We start from the raw sequence: 25,027 nt of genomic DNA, 5'->3' as shown, positions 1-25,027 counted from the left end.
GGTCAACACTGTCAAGGGTTCCTAGCATCGGCGTAAGTTGTATTCTATTTCTTTGGGCCATAAAGTCATTTCAAATGATCGCGAAATATCAGAAAATATATAACTATAATGTGGCTTAAGTACGGGAGGACTATTTACGGCCGCCACACAAAACTGAACACCATCTATAGACAAAGGTTACCGTTTGCTGAAAGGAATATCTTCAGATGCACAAATTTTATCCAAAGTATGAAAATAGATTGACAAATCTTAATGTTAATTCTAATTCCTTGGCTTGTTTAGAGTTTTCTTATACATTTTTTTTATAAATTTAACGTTTAATTGGTTAAACAACCAGATTCAGGACCGTATATCATCTACCCCAAACCCCTTAACAGAAAAAAAGTGACAATATTGTGTATAAATATGAATCACTTTACACCATAACGCAACAATTAGCTGAAATCCTATTCTTTTCCCCACCCGTACCAGTACTGACTATGTTTCAGCCCATTTGTGTGTTCCTGTGAGAGGGGGCGCACGCCTTTTTTGCCTTAGAAGTGCACCCTCTATTTCGTCAAAACCTGGACTTGAACTGCCCATAAAAACAAACTGATATTCCCGTGTTTTTATATCCCTCCATTTGTTTAAACTATTTAATTTAATGTCTTCTAATGCAAATACAATACATTGATGGCACACTTATTCGTCCATATGTCAACATTTGGTTCGTTATCCATGCGAAAAATGAGTCGCGGTAATTCTAGACAGGTTTTAAATTATACTGAATGAGTATTTAAGTTTCAATGTTGACTGATCAAAAGCATGTCTTATCATATTTCAATTTTGCTAATCTTTACGTCTTTGCGAGCATTATTCATAAAATTTGGATTGATTAAGGGACATCTTGAGTGAACATTGCTGTGCATCTATTAATTTTAATTGTAATTAAGGTATTAATTTTCTTAAAATGTCGATCAATATTTTGAGTTGTTGACATTTGAGAGCGCTTTCTAGGGTATTGTATATTACAACATCATGGACTGAAGGTCAAAAATTTAAGTGTACCAAAATAAGATCGTCAGTATTTAGTTTGGATTATGGAATCCGTACGCGATTTTCTGCTGGACAACCGGATGTACTTTCTCACCGGAGCCGCCATATGTGGTTCCGCTTTGTTAGTGTATAGGAAAATTAGCAGCACGGGACACAAACCAAGGTAAAGGCACTTGTTTTGAATTTGAAATAATATAAAGCTATTTTCTCTACGATTTAAAATTTTCAAACGCTTACTTGGGGCCAAATAACATACAGATTGTATAGATATTTTATGTCAAATGACGAAAAAGAAATCGATATGCAACTCCATGTTCAAAGAAAATGTCACAAAATATAGAAAAACACAACTTCCGGCTCTAATCTCTCAAAACTTATTAAGCATTATACTCTTAAACCAAATAACATCCGTAAATATGCCTTCGCCAAACAAATAATTGTTTAGCGTGATAATCCAATCTTTTTTGTCTTACTTTTTAATTGGAGAATACTGCACAACGTAAATTTGAATGAAAATATTGTACTCGCATGATCCAGTTAAATGGAGTTCGTGAATTCCTGAACAATCGGGACTTGCCGCCATGATCACGAACAGGTACAAGTCATACTTAAAAATGCATATCTTTTTTAATAATAAATTTCATTCTTGATTATGACCATTAACCTCTAGGTAACACTTAAGATATATAACTCACCACTTAGGGTCAAATGATATTATAAGGCCTGTCCAGTCACCCTCGGAGGCCGAGGCGTTAGGCGAGGTCCATTCCCCTTCGGGTGCTGACTGACCGGTCATTTTGATGCAATAAGGCCTGAAGTGGTGAGTCGTATTTCTTATATTATAACAAACATTTTATATAACCACTCGATATTTTAAAATCGCCTTTGATGAGTTTTTTGCCTTGTTTACTTGCGACACCTTTTTGTCGTTGTGAAAATCCCAAAGCCTGACTCAGCAGTCAGCGGTCAACATATTTTGCACAAGTCTGGACCGGCCGAAATGCTATGTGACCGCTGTCATAAAACTGTAATTTTATTAAAAAACATTGATATACGGACCGACCGACTATATACAAACAAGGAAGGGATACATTTAGGTAAGGTATAATATCCTTAGATATCAAAACTTTTGTTTTATATTTACCTACAGGAGTCAAATAAAAACGAGTTTTTGTCGTTTATAAATATGGTTCTTAGTATGACATGTTGTGTTACCAAGGCCTTTTTATAATACTCGTGACGCCATTACGATTTAAAACATTTCGTTTATAAGATGAAAATTGAATTCACGTTTAATGAAACTACCCGTTGCTTTGAAACATAATAATGTTTAAATCTTAATCTAAATAGAATCTTTTGTGTGACATTGTGCAAATATGTCCTTTCGACATCAACTTAAATCTAGGCTTGAAGAATGTACATACATATGGTTTCAATTTCAATCGTTGTAGTGTATGGTTTAAACACTAGGCTACTTGCTTCTTCAAGTTGATCGTCAGTATAAAAGCCTCTTACCACTGTGCGTTTTAACGCGTTAATTATAGTAAAGTATTTACACTACTTCGCTTCTCTCTGTAGGTTCTATTGTATTGTTGTATAACTGAATGATGGACGTTACGGTATCCCATATTGTTACTCATCGCATATCTGACCTAATCGCATTTGTACAGGGTATGCGGATTGGACTACCCACGTGACTTAGTCATCCTACATTCCATACCACGCGATCGTCTTACACCAAACCTTGGCCATTTCTCGTTGAAGCTGGAGACCTATCTAAGAGTCAATGCTATACCATATCAGGTTAGATTTAACAATAATTAACAAATTAAATATAAACATTGTAGTGGTAGCTTACCAGTCGTACACTCTGTTTAAGCTACACAAATATTTCTGTTCATGTGTTTGCATTAGTGATAAAACGATAATCGAGTACAATCGATAAATCGTCGCTGACAATGCAATGTCGGCGAAAATCGATAGTGGTTGTCCAAAATCGATGTCGCTTATGTTACTTTCGGTAACTAAGGTATATTTTGTTATGCGGTAAATATCAATATTTTTTCCGGTAAATTCTTTAACACAAATGCGGTGAATGTAAACCCTTTTGCTTTACAAACTCTCCCAAAATTACAAATAGTTTTTAATTGTTTATATATTTCATATAAAACCTCAATAACCTGTCTCTATGGTGTAGTGGGTCCGGTCTTACCTGCAAATACCGGGGATCCTGGCTCGATGCGTTTAGTTTTTGAAACCATTTTTTGGTATCAATTGTTATTAACAAATTTACTTTTTTGGTGAAGGTTTTATGAAATTAAGATATTCTAAGGAAATCTTCAATATAACAGGTTCTTGAATGTTAAGCTGGTTAACAAATATTTAATTTGTTTTTACATGGATAAAATGCTAAAATAACATACTTGCGGTGTGTATCATTTTGCAATTGAGGTGCAATTATTAAGTATATGTTTTGTTGTTATGTTTTTACGTTCAGTTATTAAAGACAAAAAAAAGGTTATGGATAGTTACTGTTGCAAAAAGCATGACTATAGCATCACACGTACTGATTCCAGGTTAAATCATTTAAATGATCATAATTATACTACTACATGTATAAAGAATGTATTCCTAAATGATATTATGAACTTTCGATTATTGTCCGATAGTAAATCAAAATACTTGGTACGATTCGATTCGATTATCGATAGCAAATGAAGTCTGATTTTCAAACACTAGTTTGCATGATAACAACGTTGTGTGGTTTAGTTTCAAAACGCCGTCCATACAATTGTTCTTTTAATATCTAGTAGCTGGTGAACTGTGCTTTACCGATTTAATTCTGGAACTGTATAATATATCTTACAAGAATGTTTTAAAATGATTGATGAGTAACTAGTTAATCTTAGAGCTATAAACGAACCTGCCTTGCGCATACGCCACACTAACCCCACGTGTTTGTACCTTATAGTTTGACGGACAACCACTTCAAGGACCAAAGGGGAAAGTTCCCTGGATCGAACACAACGGCGTGACGATGGGAGACTCGCAGTTTATCATACAGTACCTAGAGAAAGAGTTCAAGGTTCAAAAACTTTGAAAGTGATCTGATAAGAATGACCCAAAACTTGCCCTTAAAATGGAATTCATACAATAAGTTGTCAATAAAAATATAATGAACTCTTTTCTCATAATGTGCAAACATATTGTGGTAGATATCGTTAATACTGTAATAACAATGATAAACCTTTTTACACAATACAAACAAACTTAGTTATAAGCTATCCAAGTTCAGTTAGAATGATAAAAAATACATTTACTGATTATTTTAGGTGAATCTGAATTCTCACCTGTCTCCAAAGGATAGGGCTCTAGCCTGGGCCATACAGAAGTGGCTGGAAGAGTTCACATATTGGTAAACAGCAATATATTTTGAAATCGTTCAGAGTTTTTACAATAGTCGAACTCGAACTCCTACCCAACTTTTAATGTTGATGTGTTCAGAGTGTTTACAATAGTTGAACTCTTGCGGTTAGATGTTGTTCATTCTGTACCAATGTAGGTCCAAACACTGGGTGTCGCAGTAATTTAACCCCTGCGGTTAGAGGTAGTTTGGCCTTTACCAATGTAGGCCCAGAAAACAAGGTGTGTCTAAATTTGTTTTCAATAATTGAAATATTTCCGTGGATGTTGGTGTGGCTTGTACCAATGTATGCCCCTACGGGTAAATTATACTGGTTCTATCACTGCAATTATTGCTTATGGAATATAACTGTTCAGATCATTTATTTTACTTTATAGTGAATTTCCGGCCTAAAGGTGTGTTGTTGTTTTTTCAAAATACAAAAAAAAAGAATTTTACATTTTTTGAGTTTACATGACAAATGTATTAAACATAATGACGTTATACAGAAAACATATATGAATCAAAATCATCTTTGTTAATAATTTAAAAAAAAAAGAAATTTATGCCGACGTTTCGATAAAATATGATTATTTGTACTGCGTTTGATCCGGGAGGTTTAATTCGACTCGAATGGATTTTTGCAGATTTGGATCAATATCTGCAAAATTCCAAGAGATTCGAATACGACGTTCCGTTTCATAACGAAGTACTAACAACCGTTTAAGTGTATGCATCACTAGTTAAACCACGTTAAAGACACTTGTTTTCATAAGAAATGTCATTTTAATGACGCACTTTGTTTTATGTCGTCATTTAAACATCGCACAATGATACAATTTTGACGTGACGTCACAAGAGTGGAATACGGCCGTATTGTACTAGCGTGAAAAACGGACTCCTGTATTTTTTATATGTATTGCGTGTGGATTTATGATTGGTATATAATAAAGAGGTTGCTCTATTTTAGATCACAACAAAAAATGCAAAAGTTGATGCTTGTAACGGTTCACGTATATTGAGAAATTTCGCAAACGAATTTTAAACCGATCGTCAACGTGTATATTATGTTTGGTGCTTTTGAGATTTTTACTTTGTCGCCTGCTGCCTGTTGAAGTAAATGGAATAAATTGTTTCTCCTCCATGTGCTTTTTATAGATGACGATTCCCCAACTTTGTGCCTGAACTCACATGAACTTAGAAGGGAGTTCGTATTTTCGTATGACAAGCTATAAAGCAACTTCTAAACTGTACTTTGTTGTTTTAGAGGATATGGTTAATATTATCTGTCGTAGATTTTTCAGCGGCGTGAAATTATAAACGGGTATTTACAGGTAATTGAAGATCGTGTAACCGGGTCCAAAATGTATACCCGTCCAAGCCCAACTATACATTCATATCCACGCACACGCACTGTTTAGTTTCCTCTCTATTATCATTACCAATTACAGGTTGAACGCGTTTACACAACATTTTCCATTACAGGTTGAGCGTGTATACACGATGGGTGGTTTTCGTTGACGATATGTTTAAAATGCAATCATCTTTCCCCGCTTGGCTGAAAATACCACTTGGCAGGAAGGTAACATCCATGTCGTATGCTGTCGGAATTGGTCGCCATTCCAACGAAGAAGTTCACGCGATGATGGTCAACGATTTAAAGCAGTTTTCGGCAATTCTAGGTAATTAGTGGTCACTTATTACAGCATATTATAATTATGATTCTAATTATTTGAAATACGCTGGAATACTAGAATTGTATTTATACAATACTGATTAATTTATCTCATTATGTAAAAAGGTCACTAAGAAGCTAGATAAGCGTCAATGACATCCATGAAGACAAGTATTAATATCTTCAATACTAAAATTAGTGTTTCATGCAATTTCTTTATAAGTCGGTTGATACTGTGAAAAACGTTTGCACAATGGGTTAAAATTTTGAAACTTTGTACTCTTGCAGAAAATATGTATAAGATTGAAAGCTCAGGACCCACTCTTGATTTATCCAACATGACTTTCCAAATTCAAGATTGCCGCCATTACCGTAATTATGTTAATATATAGAATACCTTTATATATGCCTTGTTTAGTGATATTTAATGAGTATTATGATGTTAAAAGAAAACTGGTTGAAAACTTGATACAGATAATCCTCGAAACAAAATTTGTGTTGCCCTTGAAATCCAGATATCCTTGAAAATGATTAATATACCGATGTTCACGGCAAAGAACACTAAATTTAAATAATATGGGGCTTATTACGACGAAATGTTCCATTTAATGTGTTGCGGTATTGCAGTCGTGTTATGTAATCTACGTATGATAAGGACCAAGAAATTCAGGATGGCGTTAAAGATAACCGCAGTAAAATTTGATTGAGTATTTTCTGTCTCTAAATATGGCAAATATTTTAATAGATAAGACGGTTAATTTCAATGTACATTGCTCTTGTTCCCAATATACCTTAAATTTGCTGCCTTGACCACCTCTAGAACAAGGTCACGGCCATTTTAGGGTCAAGAAACGTTAATGCCATAAAATTTGATATTTCCTGAATATATTGTTTTAGTTTTTGATACTAAAGCACTTTGTGTGTATCGAATTTGGGATGACATAAATTATATATGTTTTTTAAATCAGCTTACTTTTTCTAGAATTGTTAACATAATTCAGTAAACTACTAGTGTGATGTGGTTATGGTAAGGACCCTCTCAGGATATATGCAGTTTGTCTACGAAATTGAATATGGCCACCATATGGCATAGACTTCTTGTCTTAATTATAGGGCTGCATATTGGTTTGGTTGGCTTTAAATGGGCTTTTTTATGGTTGTTTGTGATTTTTTGTTTTTATGTTTTATGTCTTTGGCGTTTACCCAGTGCCATTAAACCGGGTTCATGTTTAAACTTTTTGCTACTGAGCTTGTTTCTGTAGTTTTTCGCATAAATATTTGTTGATGCAAAAATCTAAACAACGTAGCACTGAGTACGCTAATAGGAGCTGCACAAAAGTATGTTTGGCATTGAATAGGGCTAAAATGATTTTGATTTTTAAGTCTTAATCAGAGGTGCGTACAAATTTCTTTGGCTCTGAAAAGGCGCTTTGATTGCTAAAATTGGTCTTTTTGACACTGGATATGCTTAATAAGAGTTGCACATGTGTTTGTTTTGCTCTGAATTATGTTTATTGTCTTTGCCAAGATTTAATTTAGGACTTAAATAGAGCTGCATAGTTCGTTGGGCTCTGAACGCGCTTCATGGTTGTCAAATTGTGTTATTTTGCTCTGATAATGCTTTAAGGTTTCACATGTGTTTCTATGCCTCTGAATGGGGTTTATGGTTGTCAGAATGTGGCGCTTTTAGAACTGGGTAGACTTTATTAGAAATGCACATATTACTATTTAACTCTATTCGAGTTATTTATAAACTATAAATGGTTGCCAAAACGCAGTCTGCTTGGCACTGCGCAGGCTAAATTGGAGCTGCATATGCGTGGTTTTGGTATCTATATGGGCTTTATGTCTGCCATCATGTGATCTATTTGATACTGTGTATGGGCTTGTTTTCGGCAAAATTGGGCTGATGATCGCCACATGTAGTGCTTTTAGCACTGCAAAGGACCCTGAAGACGTTCATAGTTTGTTTTGCTCTGAATCTGCTTCATGTTGCGAAAATCAGGTCTATTTGGCACTTGGGAGTTACACATGCCTTTGTTATATACGATAAAGTACTGGACTGACTTTAGTAAAGACCCAATATGTTTGTTTATAATTATATGAAAATGCTTGACTGTGATGAGTCAAAGAATTATCAGACGCTGTAAGGGTTAGTGTAGATGCCTTCTGTGGTTAAGAATGCCGATTGTAATGCTGCTTTGGTGTTTGCTTGACACATGGTGGATATTTTCGTAGCTGCATTTGTGTTTATATGGAACTGAGATGGATGCGGAAGAGTCCTCCTGTGTAATGTTTTGACACACAGTAGACTTAAGGACAGTCAGTTTATGATCGCTGTAAGACAGATTTGGGTAGATAGTACCCAGAATGTGGTTGAATAAGCTCTGGCTTAGTTTTTTTAACCCCCTGATTGTGCTTGTTTCGATAATGATTCGGTGATACTTTTTAAACCTGGAAAAGATGTTGTTTTGGGGTTGTTTTAAACTAGAATAATAACACATCATGCTAGGAAACACTGAATAAACTTAAAAAGTGAAACATCTGGCTGGATCCGGTAGGACTACAGAAAGCTCACACAAATATCTTATATGAAGCTTGCTCGACACTGGTTGTGCTAAATTAGGGACATTGTATGGTTAGCTTGTTGTTATGTTATACAGGAGATGAAATGCAATTTATATGTTTTAGTTTTTTTATGAATGTTAAGAGTTTTCAGATACAATAAAAAAATAAGTAAAAGCGCTGTCGATATTAGTCATATTTGCATTTTGACATTCAAATGATTTTGAACTTGATTTTGAGATGTTTAGGTGCACCATAAAACAGTAATATCATATATCAATAAAGATATATGTGTTTATGCCACGTCGGCAAATTTTCATGTGGGGTTTTCTTAGGACGCGCTCACGTGGTAATTCAGAACATTGGATTGATAACTTCTAAAGTATTAGCTAAATAGGACTGCACTAGTGTTTATAATTGGATGGAGAACATGTATTTGAAGGTTTATCATATCAAAAATGTATTCACTTAGGTAATATGGCAATTTACTTATAATTTATGACAATTTCACTCAATAATATGAAGGGTGATGACGGCAATCTTGGAGTTAATCACCGTTTTGGACAAATAAAGGTGGATCCTGAAACATGCATATGTGACATCAGGCAACGATTCATAGTTCTAACCCAAAGTGCACAATTTGGTACAATTTTGTCACGATATGACTGCACTTTATTGATTCTATACAATTTGAGGTATTTTTAAATTGCAATAAATACAAGAAAACTTACAATCTTACATATAATCGCTTGTTGTTTATCTCGTTGAGTGTGTTGTATGCTTCTTAGGTGATCGGAAATACGTGATGGGAGACCGGATATGCGACGTTGACTGCGCAGCGTTCGGTATCCTGTCCCAGGTCCGCTGGTGCACGCCGTCAGCCTGTCCGGGAGCTGCTTTGCTACAAGGTGAGATAACTACTTCCGATAGGACGTCACGCGGCACCATAAACATTTGTGCTTATTTTTGTGCATTCGGGATTTATTTTAACATACGCTATTAGTTGAACTTTCAGACTGTATAAGCATAAAATGACCTGTTTTCAAATCGTTATACCAAAAACCATTTGTTTGCATAATAATCTGTTTAAAATAATATGTTTTAGGTGATGAATTAAAGAATGTCACAGACTACATGGACAGAATAAAGAACGACTTTTGGCCAGACTGGGAAGAACTAACAAGTCACGCGGCACAAAAAGCTTTATGATGATGAAAGTATACGAACTATTGACTAGCTTGAGGACAAGCAACTGAATAAAATACCATTAATGACGTTGATTTAGCTAGAATTGTTTAAGATGTAAGTGTTTTCGTAACATTGCATGTGTTGCACCATCTATTCGAGAAGCAGTCAGTTAAAATGGTGATTTGGCTGTCAATGAACACATAATCACAATTTGTATAATGTTGAACAGATATGTGTATGTATATTTACATGATTTGATTAGAAAAGCAAACATTTGACAAATTATGCAGTCCAGTAAGCATAAATTGATTCAATACATTAGGAAATAATCGTTATTCAAAGGTTTGCGGTTTACATTTGCCCGAATACTTAAAGTTCACTTACTTATCTACATTGTAACTGGCAATATATATATATATATATTTGAACCAAATAATTTGGTTGGTAGCTTGTTCTTTTAGAGAACAATGAATATCAAATTTAAAGTTGAATGAAAAGAAAGATGTGTGTGCTCTTTTTGCTTGAACTTAAAATAATTTGAAACTGTATTGCAAACATTAATTTAAAAATATCTAAATAAAGTAAAAGACATTTGAATAGTTACTTACGGCTTTTAAACCTAATATGCATGTACAAATATAAACGAGTTCTTAGTAAGTTCAGCTGCCATGTGATATTTGACTGGTTTCTTCTTTGATAAAATATCAGGTTCATTTTTAATGGCAAAGAATGTTTTAAGGTTTAATAATTTCGAAAAATTAACATAACTTTAATATATCTAGCCTTTAAAGCCTTGAAAATTGCAACATTAACTAATTCATACAGTTTTGTTTCAACCCAGATGTCAAACAATAAACCTGTTAATTGGCAGGCAAGACAAAAGGGTCACTGCGGATGATCTGAATTTGTGAAGAATACATGTGTACATGCATATTTAAATGTTAAATGTCTAAAACAAAACTCTTTAAGTATATTCCTGATTTTAGCAAGGCTGTTGAAAAATAAATGAATTTAAATTAAGTTATTTTTTATAACTCTAAACATGAGGTTTGTAGATTTAACTTATTCCTTCAAACACATGAAGTTTTTTTCAGAAATCAGTGTTCAGATTTTGCTGTTTTATTGGTCTTGGTGAAAGCAGTTTTTGTATTTGCCTTTAAAACCTAAACAACACATTGTTTCATACTTTACATTTTGCACCAGCGTATGCATATGTAGTTGACAGCTGATTATGTACAAATGCACAGTCATGTTTATTACAAATGAGTGTGGGCTTTGGGCTGTTAAGTTGTTACATTTGCCCCATGATCATGGTATATAAATATATATATTTGGAACATTTTCCTGTGTCAGAGTCCGGTTGAGTCAATAAGCTGGGATGGACTCAGATGATCACTGAATAAAACTTGAAACGGGAAAATAGTGTCTTTACATTCAAAGTTGACTTATGAGTTCTGGTTTGACACTGTAAGGGTTCCGTAGGGTTATTCAACAATATATAAAAATGGACATATTCACGCAAATGGGTAATGGTCTTGACTTCAACTCAAATCAGCTAAAGTAACAAAAGTGGTGTCCAGATGAGTGCAAATCAGCTATTGTAGCATTGTCAAATTTGTAGATATGCTAAACATTTTACCATTAATTACTCTCCTATTAGTACACATCTGGACACCCTGCATTGTCTGTTGACACTATTTAGCCAAAGTGTTTCCAAAACTCTACGCAAATGGACACGTAAAAAGCAAAATGTGAAAATTCGATAAAACACCTTGACAACTAACACAATGAGCCTACGTCAGCATATCTCCATAACAAACCATTGGGGATCTAAATGGCGGTAATCTAACAAGGCCATAACAGTTAAATTTAGAAATTCAATCCACAAATAAGGTACTTTTCTGTAGTAAAAAGGTAAATTTGATTGCCAGGAAATTCAATACAATGTTTGCTTCATTTGAAAGGCATTAGAAAATCATTACAGTGTGTTGATTCGCGATCTATTTCAACTGAAATCGGACGTAAATGAAGTGTTTCGCAAACTTTGTAGCGAACTTTTTTTTAATTGTTTTGTTACATTTTTGGTATTTAATATTTATCTCTTCTTTTCTGCTCACACACCCCTTTCATATTATACCATCACAATACGGAATGTTATTTATAAAATTCATTATAACGTAGTGTACAATCATTTCAAAACTTAATGTTTGCTTTGAAAGCTTAGTGTTAGCTTTAAAAGCTTATATTATTGGTAGCTTTTACAGATTGTTAGGTGCTGGCATTAATATACGCCCCATCTCCAACTATTTTGACTCCATAAACAAGGTACCAAAGGTCGACAGCAAAAGCAATAATGTTTATTACTTATACATTACAAAGGCTTGATACATATTAACTATGAAGGAATTTGTTAGGTTTAAAAATGATTATGTTTACCCTATCCTTGACCTTTGACCTTTTCTGAGTGCATTTTATGCTTTGAGTTTACATAACATGACCGGTTAAAATAAGTTTTAATGTGTTAAGATTCTATTGAAATGATATAAATTTGTTAATTGGATTTTTATTAACACATTCATATTAGCCACAGGAATCCTCATATTCTGGTTTTGAATATAATTATTTGAATGATGCTGTCCTTGGCCAAGATTTCAGCGCTGCATCGTTTTACAAATTTCGTCAAGTTGAAATTTTGGCGAAGGATTGCATCCACAAAGTAAAAATAAATCTTAAATATTTCACACATGTAAAGGCAGAAGACAGTATTTTATAGGCTTAGAAACATTTTCATTTTTTTTTTTGTAAAAAGTGTTATGTAATTACCGTCACTGACTTTTTTTGTTACATCGGTTGTGACCCGTGGTGACCAATGTTAGAACCCTTTTGAGTCACAGTTTATTGTTATGATATTGAAATGTATATGGAATAAATCAGACTTAAGTTAACTGTGAAACAATATGTTTGTCAAGTAGTATAAAAATCGATAATGGGGCTTAAGAAACATCCAATAAGAATGTTTGTACTACCCCAGCAAACTTTTGTACCTCAATGTAATTTTTCATACTTGTTTGCTATTTGCAACAATGGTTGCTAACTTCACGTTAACGATAATCATATTAATACGTAGTGGACATCGTCCAATAAAGTAGCCAGCAATTTTGATGTCCATACGGCTATACAAGCTTTGATATACAGTAACTGGGTTGGAGTTCGTTGATTGAGGTGTTTACAAAAACGTTATTGTTGTTTGTACGCCGATATTATGCTACAAAAATAGACACAATACTTTTAACATTTATTAAGTTTGATATAAAACGCAATGCGACAACAGGTTCTTTGGAGGAACCGCTGCATGACTATGAAAGGATTAGGGTTTATACTAAATGCTGGTGTTCTTCTCATTTTGTTACGTCTTAAAGATTGCAATGCACTTCTTACAATGACACTGAGCTTATCTATATCCGATATGCTTACAGGACTTTTTCACATATTTGTACCGATATACCCTGAGTTGAATTTCCAAGATTACGGAACTTACACTGTGCTTAACAGGGCTAGAATGGAAAATCTTGCTGTTTTGGAATCGGATCTGTTTAATAAATCAACTGGTAATGGAAGTTGGAGCCTGAAAGGCGAAGTGCTAGGGACTGGTAAGGATGCAGACTTTGTTTTTCGTGACGTCTTTGATTCCTCAAAATCACGATCGTTTTATGATACAAACGATTTGGAGAACTTTATGAACGACATGTTCAAAACAAAAGCTCAAACATTTTTTGGAAGAACTGGGAGAGGACAAACAAACAGACAGAAATAAATCCGCCATGAAAAAGTTTATCCATAAATTATCGCAATATGAAATAGCTATTGTGTTCGGCAATTTTCTGAACTTTATTCAGTATATATCTTGCATTTTCAATATGCTTGGACTATCTCTTTGTCTCCTCATTAATGTAACTAAACCTCTTAATCATCGCACAATTCTTACTTAATTAAGAGTACAAATATACATCTGTAGTACATGGACTTTAGCCATAATAATCAGTATGGCTTCGTGCATATACGTCTTGCTTATAAACAATGATTATGTTGGTATAATTGATTTAAAGTGTTTAAACGGCAATACATGAAGTACAGAAAAGTTCGAAGGTCACCAAATGTAAACAGCAGTAACAAACGCGGCAAGAAGGACTTTGTCGAATAGAGGGTTTGCCCTGAACGGAAATATGACGTCATTTTCTCCTTTGAATGAAAAAAAAACATTGCAGCACCCTTTGTGTGGTGTGTTGTGGCGTAAAGGGACATGTAAATGTAATGATAAATCATAAGCTTCCGATTATAATTTTTAAACGTATTTATCCGGCAATAAATAGCAAACAGAGAGCAATGCAATTAAGAAGACAAATCTTGCTTTTCTACGACACAGTCCTTTGATAGCAGAGTTCAGCAATACAAATATCAGACAGAAAGCATGATATCCGTATATAGATAATAAGTGTGTTAATTAGTTGGCTGAAAAAAACTATTTCTTTGCATCTTATTCATGAGAGAGGCTGCAACCTACCATAACTTTTATAAGATTTGTGGAATACAATCTGTATAAAATCAAAGTTAATAATTATATTAGGGGTATGTAATATCATCGAAATATTGTGATACGGAACAGACGTAAGACGTATTGATAACGAACGGGTATGACACAGGGGTCAGTTTTACCGTGTTTGCCATTATAGACAGAGACTACACTGGCACCGTGTTTTGTCATTATGGAGAGAATGCACACTGGCAACGGAATTAACATTATGGAGTTCTTCACACTGAAATTGCCGTGTTCTGCAATTATGGACAGAGGGCATACTGCCGCCGTGTTCTGCTATGATGGATTTAAGACACACAACACACTGGCGCCGCGTTTTGCAATTATGGATAGAGGGCTCACTGGAGCCGCTTTTTACCTATTTATTGCAAATGCTCATTGTGCGGATGTTTGTCTCCGTCGTCAGTTTGTGTCTAAGATTACAAAATTGTAGAAGACATTGTTAAATGTGAAGTGCTTATATTGTCAATATATCATACTTAAAGACGCAATGAAATTTCACTGAAGAAAGAATATAACATGTGCTGTTGTTTTTAACAAAGTTTAAAAAAATCTCCAATATTAATTGATGAATGCGACTCTTGTTCTAGATTCCTTATTTGCCCTCAGTGTTATGACAAGTAGGCAAATCAGTTGAAGGTCTGTATAGATCCATCATGGTTAAGCTTTAGCTGCCGCCTGACTTGTTATTTCTTCCCAGTCTGTCCAAAAGTCGTCCTTTATCCTGTCTATGTAGTCCGTGACATTCTTAAATTCACCACCTAAAACACATTATATTAAACAGTATTTTTTATCAGTTCAGAAAAAAAAGGCTTTTGGTAAAACGATTTGAGAACAGATAATGTTTTTATGCATAAAATTAAATCTCGAATGCAACAAACCAAGCCTAAATGTGTATGGTGCCGGGTAGTATCCAATCAGAGGTAGTTATCTCACCTTGTAGCATTGCAGCTCCCGGGCAGGCTGTCGGCGTGCACCAGCGGACCTGGGACAAGATACCGAAGGCTGCGCAATCAACATCGCATATCCGGTCTCCCATAACGTACTTTTGATCGCCTTAGAATCAAAACACACATGAAAGAAGATACAGAATAATCGATTACATGAATGATTGTTTTTGTGTATATCTATTGCAATTTTAAAATGCATCAAATTGTATAGAATCAATATTATAAGTCCAGTCATATGGTGACAACGTTTGACTAAATAACGCGATGTGAAAAATAAGGCTGATTTAAATTTAAAAAAACATTCAATTTACATTTATGACATTCCGAATTGGATACACTCCAATTGCATTAGCATCAAAAACTAGAAAATGTTACAGGAAGTATCAAATCCTGTGGCATTTTCTTTCCGTAACCCACAAATGGCCTTGACCTTGTTCATGAGGCAGTCAGTGCAGCATGTAAATTCAAGGTAAATTTGGAACAAGAGCAATATACATTAAAATTATCAGTCTTATCCTCTTATATATGTAATCATATTTAGAGATTGAAAATTCTAAATTAGATTTTTATCACAACCATCTTGCACGCCATCTTTATATTTGGTCCTCATCATACATAGGTCACATAACATAAAGTTCAAAAATGTCTGTCTGCAGAACTGCAACACATCTAATTGAACATGTCTTCGTAATTATTATTATCATTATTTACCAAACTTATATAGCGCCCTTTTCATATACACGTTCAAAGGCGCTTTACAACGATATAATCTGATAGCTTACTACAAGCAATATCATTAAAATACTAAGACAGCTTTTGAACAATAAATGTACGACATACTAAAAAAAATAAAACACAATAAAATAAAATGTAGTATAAAACTAGTTTTCTGAATTTAAAACAATAAATATCAATATCATACGATAAAAAAATGTCTAGCAAAACTTTGAAAAAAAAAATGATTGTAATATAATTTATACCCGATATCTAAATTGCATTTATGTATTAAATAAATAGTCTAAAACAGTTTACACAGGATATGTCACTGTACTAAAAGGTCATGGTAGAATTAAAACAGGTTGTAAATTTATGTTTAAAATCACGTAATGGTCACACGGTCTTCGTGAATCACTGTCACAGACTAAACCTGGTAAAATGATATTCATACGCTTGTTTGAAATAGTATGTTTTAAGAGCACGTTTGAAAGAACACAACGAACTTGAGTCTCTCACACCGGATGGTAGGTCGTTCTACAGTTTTGGAGCTGCTTATTCAAATCGTCGGTCGCCGTAGGTTACAGTTTGACTTTTTGGTATCACTAAAGTAAGTGCTTTGTTTTGAGATCGCAGATTCCTTCGTGGTTTGTAAACACATAACATTTCTTCCAAATATTCTGGTGATTTTCCGTTTAAAGCTTTGTAGGTATGCGTTAAAATTTTAAACTGAATTCTGTATTGCACTGGAAGCCAATGTAGTTCTTTAAGTACAGGTGTGATATGATCGAACCGCAAGGTTCTAGTGATGATGCGGGCAGCTGTATATTGAACGATCTGCAGTTTGTTTATTAATGTTTGAGGTACTCCATACAGTAGTGCATTGCAGTAATCTAGGCGCGAGATAACCAATGAAGTCACAAGTTGTTTGATATTTATTGTCATATATTTCTGAATTCTGCCTATTTGTCTAAGATGTAAATAACATGATCTGCATACCGAATTAACGTGATCTTCCATGTTCATTTTTGAATCAAAGATGGCACCTCAATTTCTTACATTTACAGACTGTTTTACTTTCGACTCACCGACGGTTACCGATAGATTTTCAATGTGTTTGGAGTTATGAGGAGATGAGAATATGATGACGTCTGTTTTATCTGTGTTAAGTTTAAGCATGTTTAAATTCATCCATGATATTATGTCTCGAAGGCACGATTGAATGCGTTGTAATGTTTCTTTCTTAGAAATGTCATCTAATGGTTTGAAAGATAGATACAGCTGTAGGTCATCGGCGTAGAGATGGTATTGCAGCCCATGCTCTTTGCAAATGGTACCAAGAGGTTTAGTGTACATTGTATAAAATTTCGGCCCTAATACAGACCCCTGTGGAACACTAAAATTCAGTGTGACCGGGTTTGACAGCACAACATCAATGTATTCTGTCTGTTTTCTATCTTGAAGGTATGATGTTATCCATTCCAGTGGTTTTTCAGCGATTCCGAACACATTTTCAAGTCGTCTTTGTAACAAAGGTTTGTGATCGATTGTGTCAAAAGCTGCTGATAGATCTAGCATTACTATGATGGTTGCATTACCATGGTCAAGGGATTTGAGAACATCGTTTTGGACTTTGATAAGTGCAGTTTCTGTCGAATGGTATTTACGATAGGCTGACTGATGTTTTTCTTGAAGTTGAATTTATGTCAAGTGTCCATCAATGCGACAACTCACTACTTTTTCTAGTGTCTTTGATACAAATGAAAAATTTGAAACAGGTCTATAATTTTTTTTAAATGTTTTGATCCAGTGTTTGTTTTTTTCAAAAGAGGTCGAATATAAGATCCTTTAAACTCTGATGGAACGTTTCCTGTGCTGAGCGAAATGTTGATGATGTTCGAAAGAAATGGTAAAAGTTCATCGATGCACGATTTTAATAGCCATGTTGGTATCGGATCCAGTTAACATGATTTATTTGAAGATTTATTGATTATTTTCTAATAAGCATCATATTATTGAAATATGGGGTTCTTTGCCGTTTAAATCGTTATAATAATCAATTTCGATACTTGTACCGATCAATTATGATTGCCAGGGTAACACAAAACTGCGAGGAGTATCCGCATGCATATTGAAATAATTCAGTTAATAATCATTATATACCGCTGAAAAGGCATTCGTTCAAGCACCACAACTATATATTAACACAAGTATAGTAATGGCATCCATCTTGAAATTTGGGAGCCATTTTGAATGAATAACAGTGGTTCGTGAGCTTTTTTCAATAATATAAATATTTTCTGCAAGTGTACAAATTTTAGAATTTAAACAAATTGTGTACATTTTTTCACAATATCAATCGACTTGCATAAAAACCCTCTATAAATATTGAAGATATCACGAATGTAAGTAATGCTCATCCACCGACTAAGTGACCTTCTACATAAAGAATTGAAATAATCAGCATAGTATATCAACAATTCCAGTTTTCCTGAGTATTTCAAATAATTAGAATTGTAAACACAATAGACTGCAACATCTAACCAATTATTACCTAGAATTGCCGAAAACTGCTTTAAATCGTTGACCATCATGGCGTGAACTTCTTCGTTTGAATGGCGACCTATTCCAACAGCATACGACATTGAGCGCATCTTCCTGCCAAATGGTATTTTCAGCCAAACGGGGAAAGTTGATTGCATTTTAATCATATCGTCAACGAAAATCCCCATTCGTGTATAAACGTTCAACCTGTAATGAGTATTATTATTTCATACCGCTGAATAAAACAGCGACATATAAGACAAACCATTTCGTCTAGAATAAAAACAAAATCTAGTTGCTTTATAGCCTGTGATATGAAAAGACGAACTCCCTCCTAAGGTAATATCAGCTCAAGCACGAAGTAGGGGGATCGTCAGCTATAAAAAAAAAGCTTCAACAGGCAACAGGCGACAAGGGTGGCATTAGCTTCAACAAGGCCTGTTTTGAAAAAGGCCTCAGGCCGAAACGCCATAAAGAGTTAAATAATTGATCTGTATAGTTATTTTCAGTGTTAAAACCAGTATAATTGTACCCTAATACACAGTTATCATTGGCACTCGTTTTGCACGGGGAACACGTCATTTTGTAAGTAGAGTAAATGTTTATATATCTCTTGGCATTAAACTGCATGTTCAAACTTATCATGATTAATAAATTCATTTAATTGTAATTATCTTCTCGGCAATCTTAACATCGCTAGATTGCTAAGCCTTCATCGGTAATAGACTAACCACCTCAAACTGTACTATTTCAATAATTACAATAACTCTGGATATTGTTTTCTGGGTCTGCGGTGGTACGTGCCAAACAACTTCCAGCCACATTCTTGTTACAATTCTGAACAAACCCGTTTTGGGGTTTAACTTTACTATAGTCCAAATCACCTTCAACCGCAATGGTATTTAATTTTTCAAGAACGCCGGATTTACCTGGCTTTCAAGGCTTCCAATGGTGAAAATTCATCCAGCTGCTTGGGTTCAACGATTGCAATGACTAAAGACATACCTAATGTATTTGGAAAACCATTCAATAGGCAAACGAATTCAAACTGTAACGTCTCATTTATGACACCAACTCTTGACAGACCCGCTATTTCTTAGCCCAACTTTAAAACTGTACAATCTACAACCAACCCCAATGGTTCAAGTAGTACAACAAAAGTTTACATACTTTTTTTGAGCCGAACTTTGCTACGGGACAACCACATTCAACTAGAATGAGGTTAAGAATTACAAACAATGTTGACACCCGCTTTTTTAGCTCGACTGTTGTATAGGACAATCTACATCCAGCAAAAGGGGTTCAACTAATGTAACAGATCAAACCTATCTACAATACGAGTCAGATTAATTAATTGCAGTAACAACTCTGAACAAGTTCCCGGTTTTCTTTGCGTAACTTTTCAATTATGACAAGAAATGTCCTGAGGCAGGGGTTCGACTATTGAAACAATTTTGGCAGACTTCAATCCCTAACCCGGCTTACCAATATGTGAATTCCTCCAGCCATTTCTGTATGGCCCAGGCTAGAGCCCTTTCCTTTGGAGACAAATGGGAATTCAGATTCACCTAAAATAAGCAGTAAGTGCAATTTGTATCATTATAAATAAATATAGAATAGTTTACAACTAATTGTATTTGTATTGTGAGAAATACGTTTATCAATGTTTTACTGTATTTACGATATGTGTCCTGTTCAAATTATGAGAAGAAAGTTTACATTTTTGATTAATAAATGAGTGTATGAATTCCTTATTAAGGACATGTTTTTGGGTCATTCTCATCAAAACACTTTTAAAGTCATTGAACCTTGAACTCTTTCTCTAAGTACTGTATTATTAACTGCGAGTCTCCCATCGTCACGCCGTTGTGTTCGATCCAGGGAACCTTCCCCTTTGGTCCTTGAAGAAGTAGGTGTTCAACAAACTGTTAGGTACAATAACGTGGGGTAAGTTAATTAGCGGCGCATGACTGAACACATTGAAACAGTCGTGTGGTCTTGTATGATACAACTCAAAAATTTAATCGATCTAGCACAATTTTCCAGCTACTGGATATTAATAAAACTGTCCTAAGAACTGCGTTTTGAAACTAAACACATATAATGTTGTTATTAGAAAAAATACATTTATAGTCAAATATGTGAAGCGCAGAGTAAACCAAACGTACGTCTGGTAATTTATCGATAAAATGTGTTATAATTAATTTGTTAATTAATATTAAATCTAACCTGATAAGGTATATCATTGACTCTAAGATATGTCTCCAGTTTCAACGAGAAATGGCCAAGGTTTGGTGTGAGACGATCACGTGGTATGGAATGTAGGACGACTATGTCACGTGGGTAGTCCAATCCGCATACCCTGTACAAATGTGATTAGGTCAGAAATGCGATGCGTGACAATATGGAATACCATAACGTTCATTTACATAATTTCATTTATTTTATAATACAATAGAAACTACAAAAGCGAGGAGGTGTAAATACTTCACTATAATTAACGTGTTAAAACACACAGTCGTAAAAGGCTAACATAATGATAACAACGATTGAAATTGAAACTGTATAACATGTAGATTTGTCAAGCTTAGATTAAAGGTGATTTAGAAAGTACAGTTTTGCAGAATGGAACACTCAATATCCTTTTTTAGTTCAAACATTGTTATGTTTCAAAGGTACATGTAGTTTCACTGTGCGTGAAGTTTAGTTTGTATATATGGTAGGTTTCTCTATTGAGACTTACGTTATGCTTGTATCTGCGATTTCCTTACGCTGTCAATTCAATTTTCATCTTATAAACGAAATGTTTTTATTCGATAGGACGTCGCAAGTAATATAAAATGGCCGTTTTTGAAATAAATAAACACAACATATCATACTTAGAGAACCATTTTTGTAATCGACATAATTAGTTTTTATAAAACTCCTTTAAATAAAAATATAAAGAAAAGCTAAATTATTTTATGATAATATACCTTACATAAGTGAGTTCTCCTTTCTTTGTATGTTTATAGTCGGTAAGTCCATTTATCGATGTATTTTAACAACGTTCCAGTTTTATGACAACATCAGGCCAAAAAGCCTTTTTGGCCGGTTCAGACCTGTGCAAAAACATTTAACCATTGACAGCTGAGTGCGGCATTGCGATTCTTACAACGGCGAAAAAGTGTCGCAAAGTAAACAAACCCATAAAGCGCAACAAAATTGATTTTTAAATATCGAGTGGTTATAATGAATGATTTGTAAGATATGGGAAATCTATTTTAGGCCATATTGCGTCATAAGGACCGGCCAGTAAGCACCTAAAGGTGAATTGACCTTTTTAAACTACTTACTTGTCCTTATAATATCGTTTGACCCTCAATGGTGTGTAATATGTCTTTGGTATTACTTTCACTTAAGAAAGAAAGTTATTATCAAATTTATCAAAATAAGATATGCATTTTTGAGTCTGAAATCAGTCTTGATCTTGATCATGGCGACAAGTCCCAACTCCTCAAGAATTCACAAGCTCCTTATAACCGGATCAAGCGTAGACACTAGTTTCATATTATTATCAAATTAAAAAGTAAGAAAAAAATGTATTATCACGCCTTACTATCTTTTTTTGTTGAAGCAAAATTTAGGTATTCTATTTTTGTAAAAAGTATCAAGCTTAAGCAGTTTAGAGAGATTGGGGCCGGAAGTTGTGTGTTACTATTTTGTGACGTACTCCTCCAACAAGTATTTGCATATCAATGTTTTCGTCGGCATTTGACATAAATCATCAATTCAATCTGTATGTAATTTGGCTCTAAGTGAGCCAAGGCCTTTGAAAACAGTAAACTCGAAGAGAAAGTAGCTTTAAATTATTTTTAATTCAATCACATAAACTTTACCTTGGTTTGTGTCCTATGTTCTTTATTTTCTTGTACACTAGCAAAGCGGAACCACAAATGGCAGCTCCTGTTAAAAGGTACATCCGGTTGTCCAGCAGAAAATCGCGTACGGATTCCATAATCCAAACTTAATACTGACTACCTTATTTTGAGACACTTAAGTATTTGACCTTCAGTCCATGAAGTAATAAACAATCCTCTATATAGCGCTCTCGATTGTCAACAACTCAAAATATTGTAAGACATCTTGAGTCAATTAATACCTTAAGTGCACAGCAATGCTCCCTCGAGATGTCCTCTAATCAAGCCAAATTGTATGAACAATGTTCAGAAACCAGAATTATGATCAAACATGCAGTTTATAAGTTAACATTGAAACTTGAATTATTATTCAGTTTGATAAACATTCATGTCTAGACTCACTCCGATTCATCATTCGCAAGGATAACAAACCAAATGTTTACATATGAAAGAAAAGGTTTGCCATCTATTTATTGTATTTGCATTAAAAGACAATGAATATATAAAAACACGGGAATATGACTTTGTTTTAAGGGCAGTTTAAGTCCAGGTTTTGAAGAAAAAAGAGGCGGCATTGAGGCGCAATTCAGGGCCACAACTAAGGGACACCAAAATGGGTGAAACATACTTAAGATTGGGGGCGGCGGGTGAAAAGAGCATTTCTTGTAATTGTTGCACTTTGGTGTAAAATTATTCATATTTTTCTACAATATTGAGATGAAAGGTTCACTTTTCAATTCACACTATAGTTCTCTTTCTGTGTGTGGGGGGGGGGGGGGATATCGCAATTAGGTATTGAATTGTTAAACCCATAAAATCTCTAGACAACAAAAATCATATACGCCAATGTGTGTTTTCATATTTTGATAAGGTTTGTTAATCCGATGATGTTCCCTTAAGAAAGTGTTAACCTTTGACTGTTGCTGACGTTCATAAAGCCGCCCCGTACTTCGTCCACAGTCTAGTTATTTATTTTTTGATCATTCGAGATCATTTGACATGGGTTTGTGGGTCTGTAAAGTAGAATACAACTTCAGCCGATGATAGAAGGCGTTGATAATGTAACGTTCCACTGTAGGCGGAAGTGCGTAAGTACGATGATGTACTTGGTAATATGCAAATTGGCATAACCAGTTCTCCGTGTGGAGGTTCAGGGCCTATGTATATAATACCAGTTTACCCCAGCATGCTTTTCCCTGAAAGGATCTGTTGCGTCTTTAGCCTCGAACGTTACAATAGTCTTAATCATATTCGGAACGGAAATACTCCGCTACCTCTAGGGGACGTTGAAAGTGTTGATCAAATTCAAATTAAAAGTATTTCTCTATCTCTAAGGGGCATTGACAACGTTGATTATATTCGGAATAGAAGTACTCCTATACCCGTAAGGGGGCCTTAACAATACTGATAATATTCAGTAATGAAGCACTCCTCTACCCTTGAGTGGGCCTAACAGTGCTGATCATATGCAGTATGGAAGTACTCCTCTACCCGTAAGGGGGCCTTAACAGTGCTGAACATACTCATTAATAAAGTACTCCTCTACCCGTAAGGGGGCCTTAACAGTGCTGAACATACTCAGTAATGAAGTACTCCTCTACCCGTAATGGGGCCTTAACAGTGCTGAACATATTCAGTAATGAAGTACTCCTCTACCCGTAATGGGGCCTTAACAGTACTGATAATATTCAGTAATGAAGTACTCCTCTACCCTTAAGTGGGCCTAACAGTGCTGATCATATTCAGTATGGAAGTACTCCTCTACCTGTATGGTGGAGTTATCAGTGCTTATCATATTCAGTAATGAAGTACTCCTCTACCTGTATGGTGACGTTATCAGTGCTTATCATATTCAGTAATGAAGTACTCCTCTGCCTGAAGGGTGCGTTAACAGGTCTGATCATAATCAGAATGGAAGTACTCCTCTACCTGTAGGGTGCGTTAACAGTGCTGATCATATTCAGAATGGAGGTACACTTCTAATGTAGGGTGTGTTAACAGTGCTGATCATATTCAGAATGGAAGTACTCCTCTACCTGTAATAACGCGTTAACAGCGTTTATCAAATTTTGAATGGCAGTAGTTATCTACAGCTAGGGGGCATTGAAAGTGTTTATTATATTCGGTATTTTTCCACCTCTACTGGCTCTAGTGGTAATTGAAAGTGTTGATCATATTTGGAATGGAAGTACTCCGCTACCTCTGGTAGATGTTGACAGTGTTGATAATATTCAGAACGGAAGTGTTCATTCACCTCTAGGAGGCGTTCACAGTGTTAAAACTATTTGGAATGGAAGTAGTTCCCTTCCGCAAGGGGCAATTGACAGCGTTGATCAAAATCAGATAGGAGGTATTCCTTCTACTTCGGAGGGCTTTCACAGTGTTGATCATATTCGGAATAAAAGTATTACTCTACCTCTTACGGGCACTCACAGTGATGATAACATAAAACAGAATACA

General features: G+C 34.8%; 2 protein-coding genes across 2 annotated transcripts; one reads left to right on the top strand and one right to left on the bottom strand.

Moving 5' to 3' along the window:
• Positions 1–1,112: 1,112 nt before the first annotated feature.
• LOC128204117 (failed axon connections homolog) lies at positions 1,113–11,235 on the top strand. The gene is made up of 7 exons (XM_052905468.1): positions 1,113–1,198; positions 2,706–2,838; positions 4,007–4,120; positions 4,368–4,450; positions 5,924–6,120; positions 9,467–9,586; positions 9,784–11,235. Exons 1-7 carry the CDS (start codon positions 1,116–1,118, stop codon positions 9,885–9,887), a joined length of 834 nt encoding a protein of 277 aa, XP_052761428.1. The 5' UTR covers positions 1,113–1,115; the 3' UTR covers positions 9,888–11,235.
• Positions 11,236–13,071: 1,836 nt separating this feature from the next.
• Positions 13,072–22,959, bottom strand: LOC128204087 (failed axon connections homolog). Its single transcript, XM_052905430.1, has 7 exons — positions 22,547–22,959; positions 20,898–21,030; positions 20,477–20,593; positions 20,154–20,236; positions 18,679–18,875; positions 15,397–15,516; positions 13,072–15,221 (listed from the first exon to the last, which is right to left on the bottom strand). Exons 1-7 carry the CDS (start codon positions 22,663–22,665, stop codon positions 15,121–15,123), a joined length of 870 nt encoding a protein of 289 aa, XP_052761390.1. The 5' UTR covers positions 22,666–22,959; the 3' UTR covers positions 13,072–15,120.
• Positions 22,960–25,027: the final 2,068 nt, after the last annotated feature.

This window comes from Mya arenaria, chromosome 10, assembly GCF_026914265.1.
Source record: "Mya arenaria isolate MELC-2E11 chromosome 10, ASM2691426v1".
Lineage (NCBI taxonomy): Eukaryota > Metazoa > Mollusca > Bivalvia > Myida > Myidae > Mya > Mya arenaria.
Note: the sequence above shows the minus strand (reverse complement) of the source record. Positions and strands in the feature narration are given on the sequence as shown.

Excerpts from the sequence above, each read along its gene's own strand:
- LOC128204117 (XM_052905468.1), top strand. The coding sequence starts at position 1,116 with ATGTACTTTCTCACCGGAGCCGCCATATGTGGTTCCGCTTTGTTAGTG. Across the intron at positions 4,121-4,367 it reads ACCTAGAGAAAGAGTTCAAG|GTGAATCTGAATTCTCACCT; the intron begins GTTCAAAAACTT and ends TGATTATTTTAG. Across the intron at positions 9,587-9,783 it reads GGGAGCTGCTTTGCTACAAG|GTGATGAATTAAAGAATGTC; the intron begins GTGAGATAACTA and ends AATATGTTTTAG.
- LOC128204087 (XM_052905430.1), bottom strand. The coding sequence starts at position 22,665 with ATGGAATCCGTACGCGATTTTCTGCTGGACAACCGGATGTACCTTTTA. Across the intron at positions 20,237-20,476 it reads ACTTAGAGAAAGAGTTCAAG|GTGAATCTGAATTCCCATTT; the intron begins GTTCAATGACTT and ends TGCTTATTTTAG. Across the intron at positions 18,876-20,153 it reads CTGGAGGAATTCACATATTG|GTTGAACGTTTATACACGAA; the intron begins GTAAGCCGGGTT and ends TACTCATTACAG.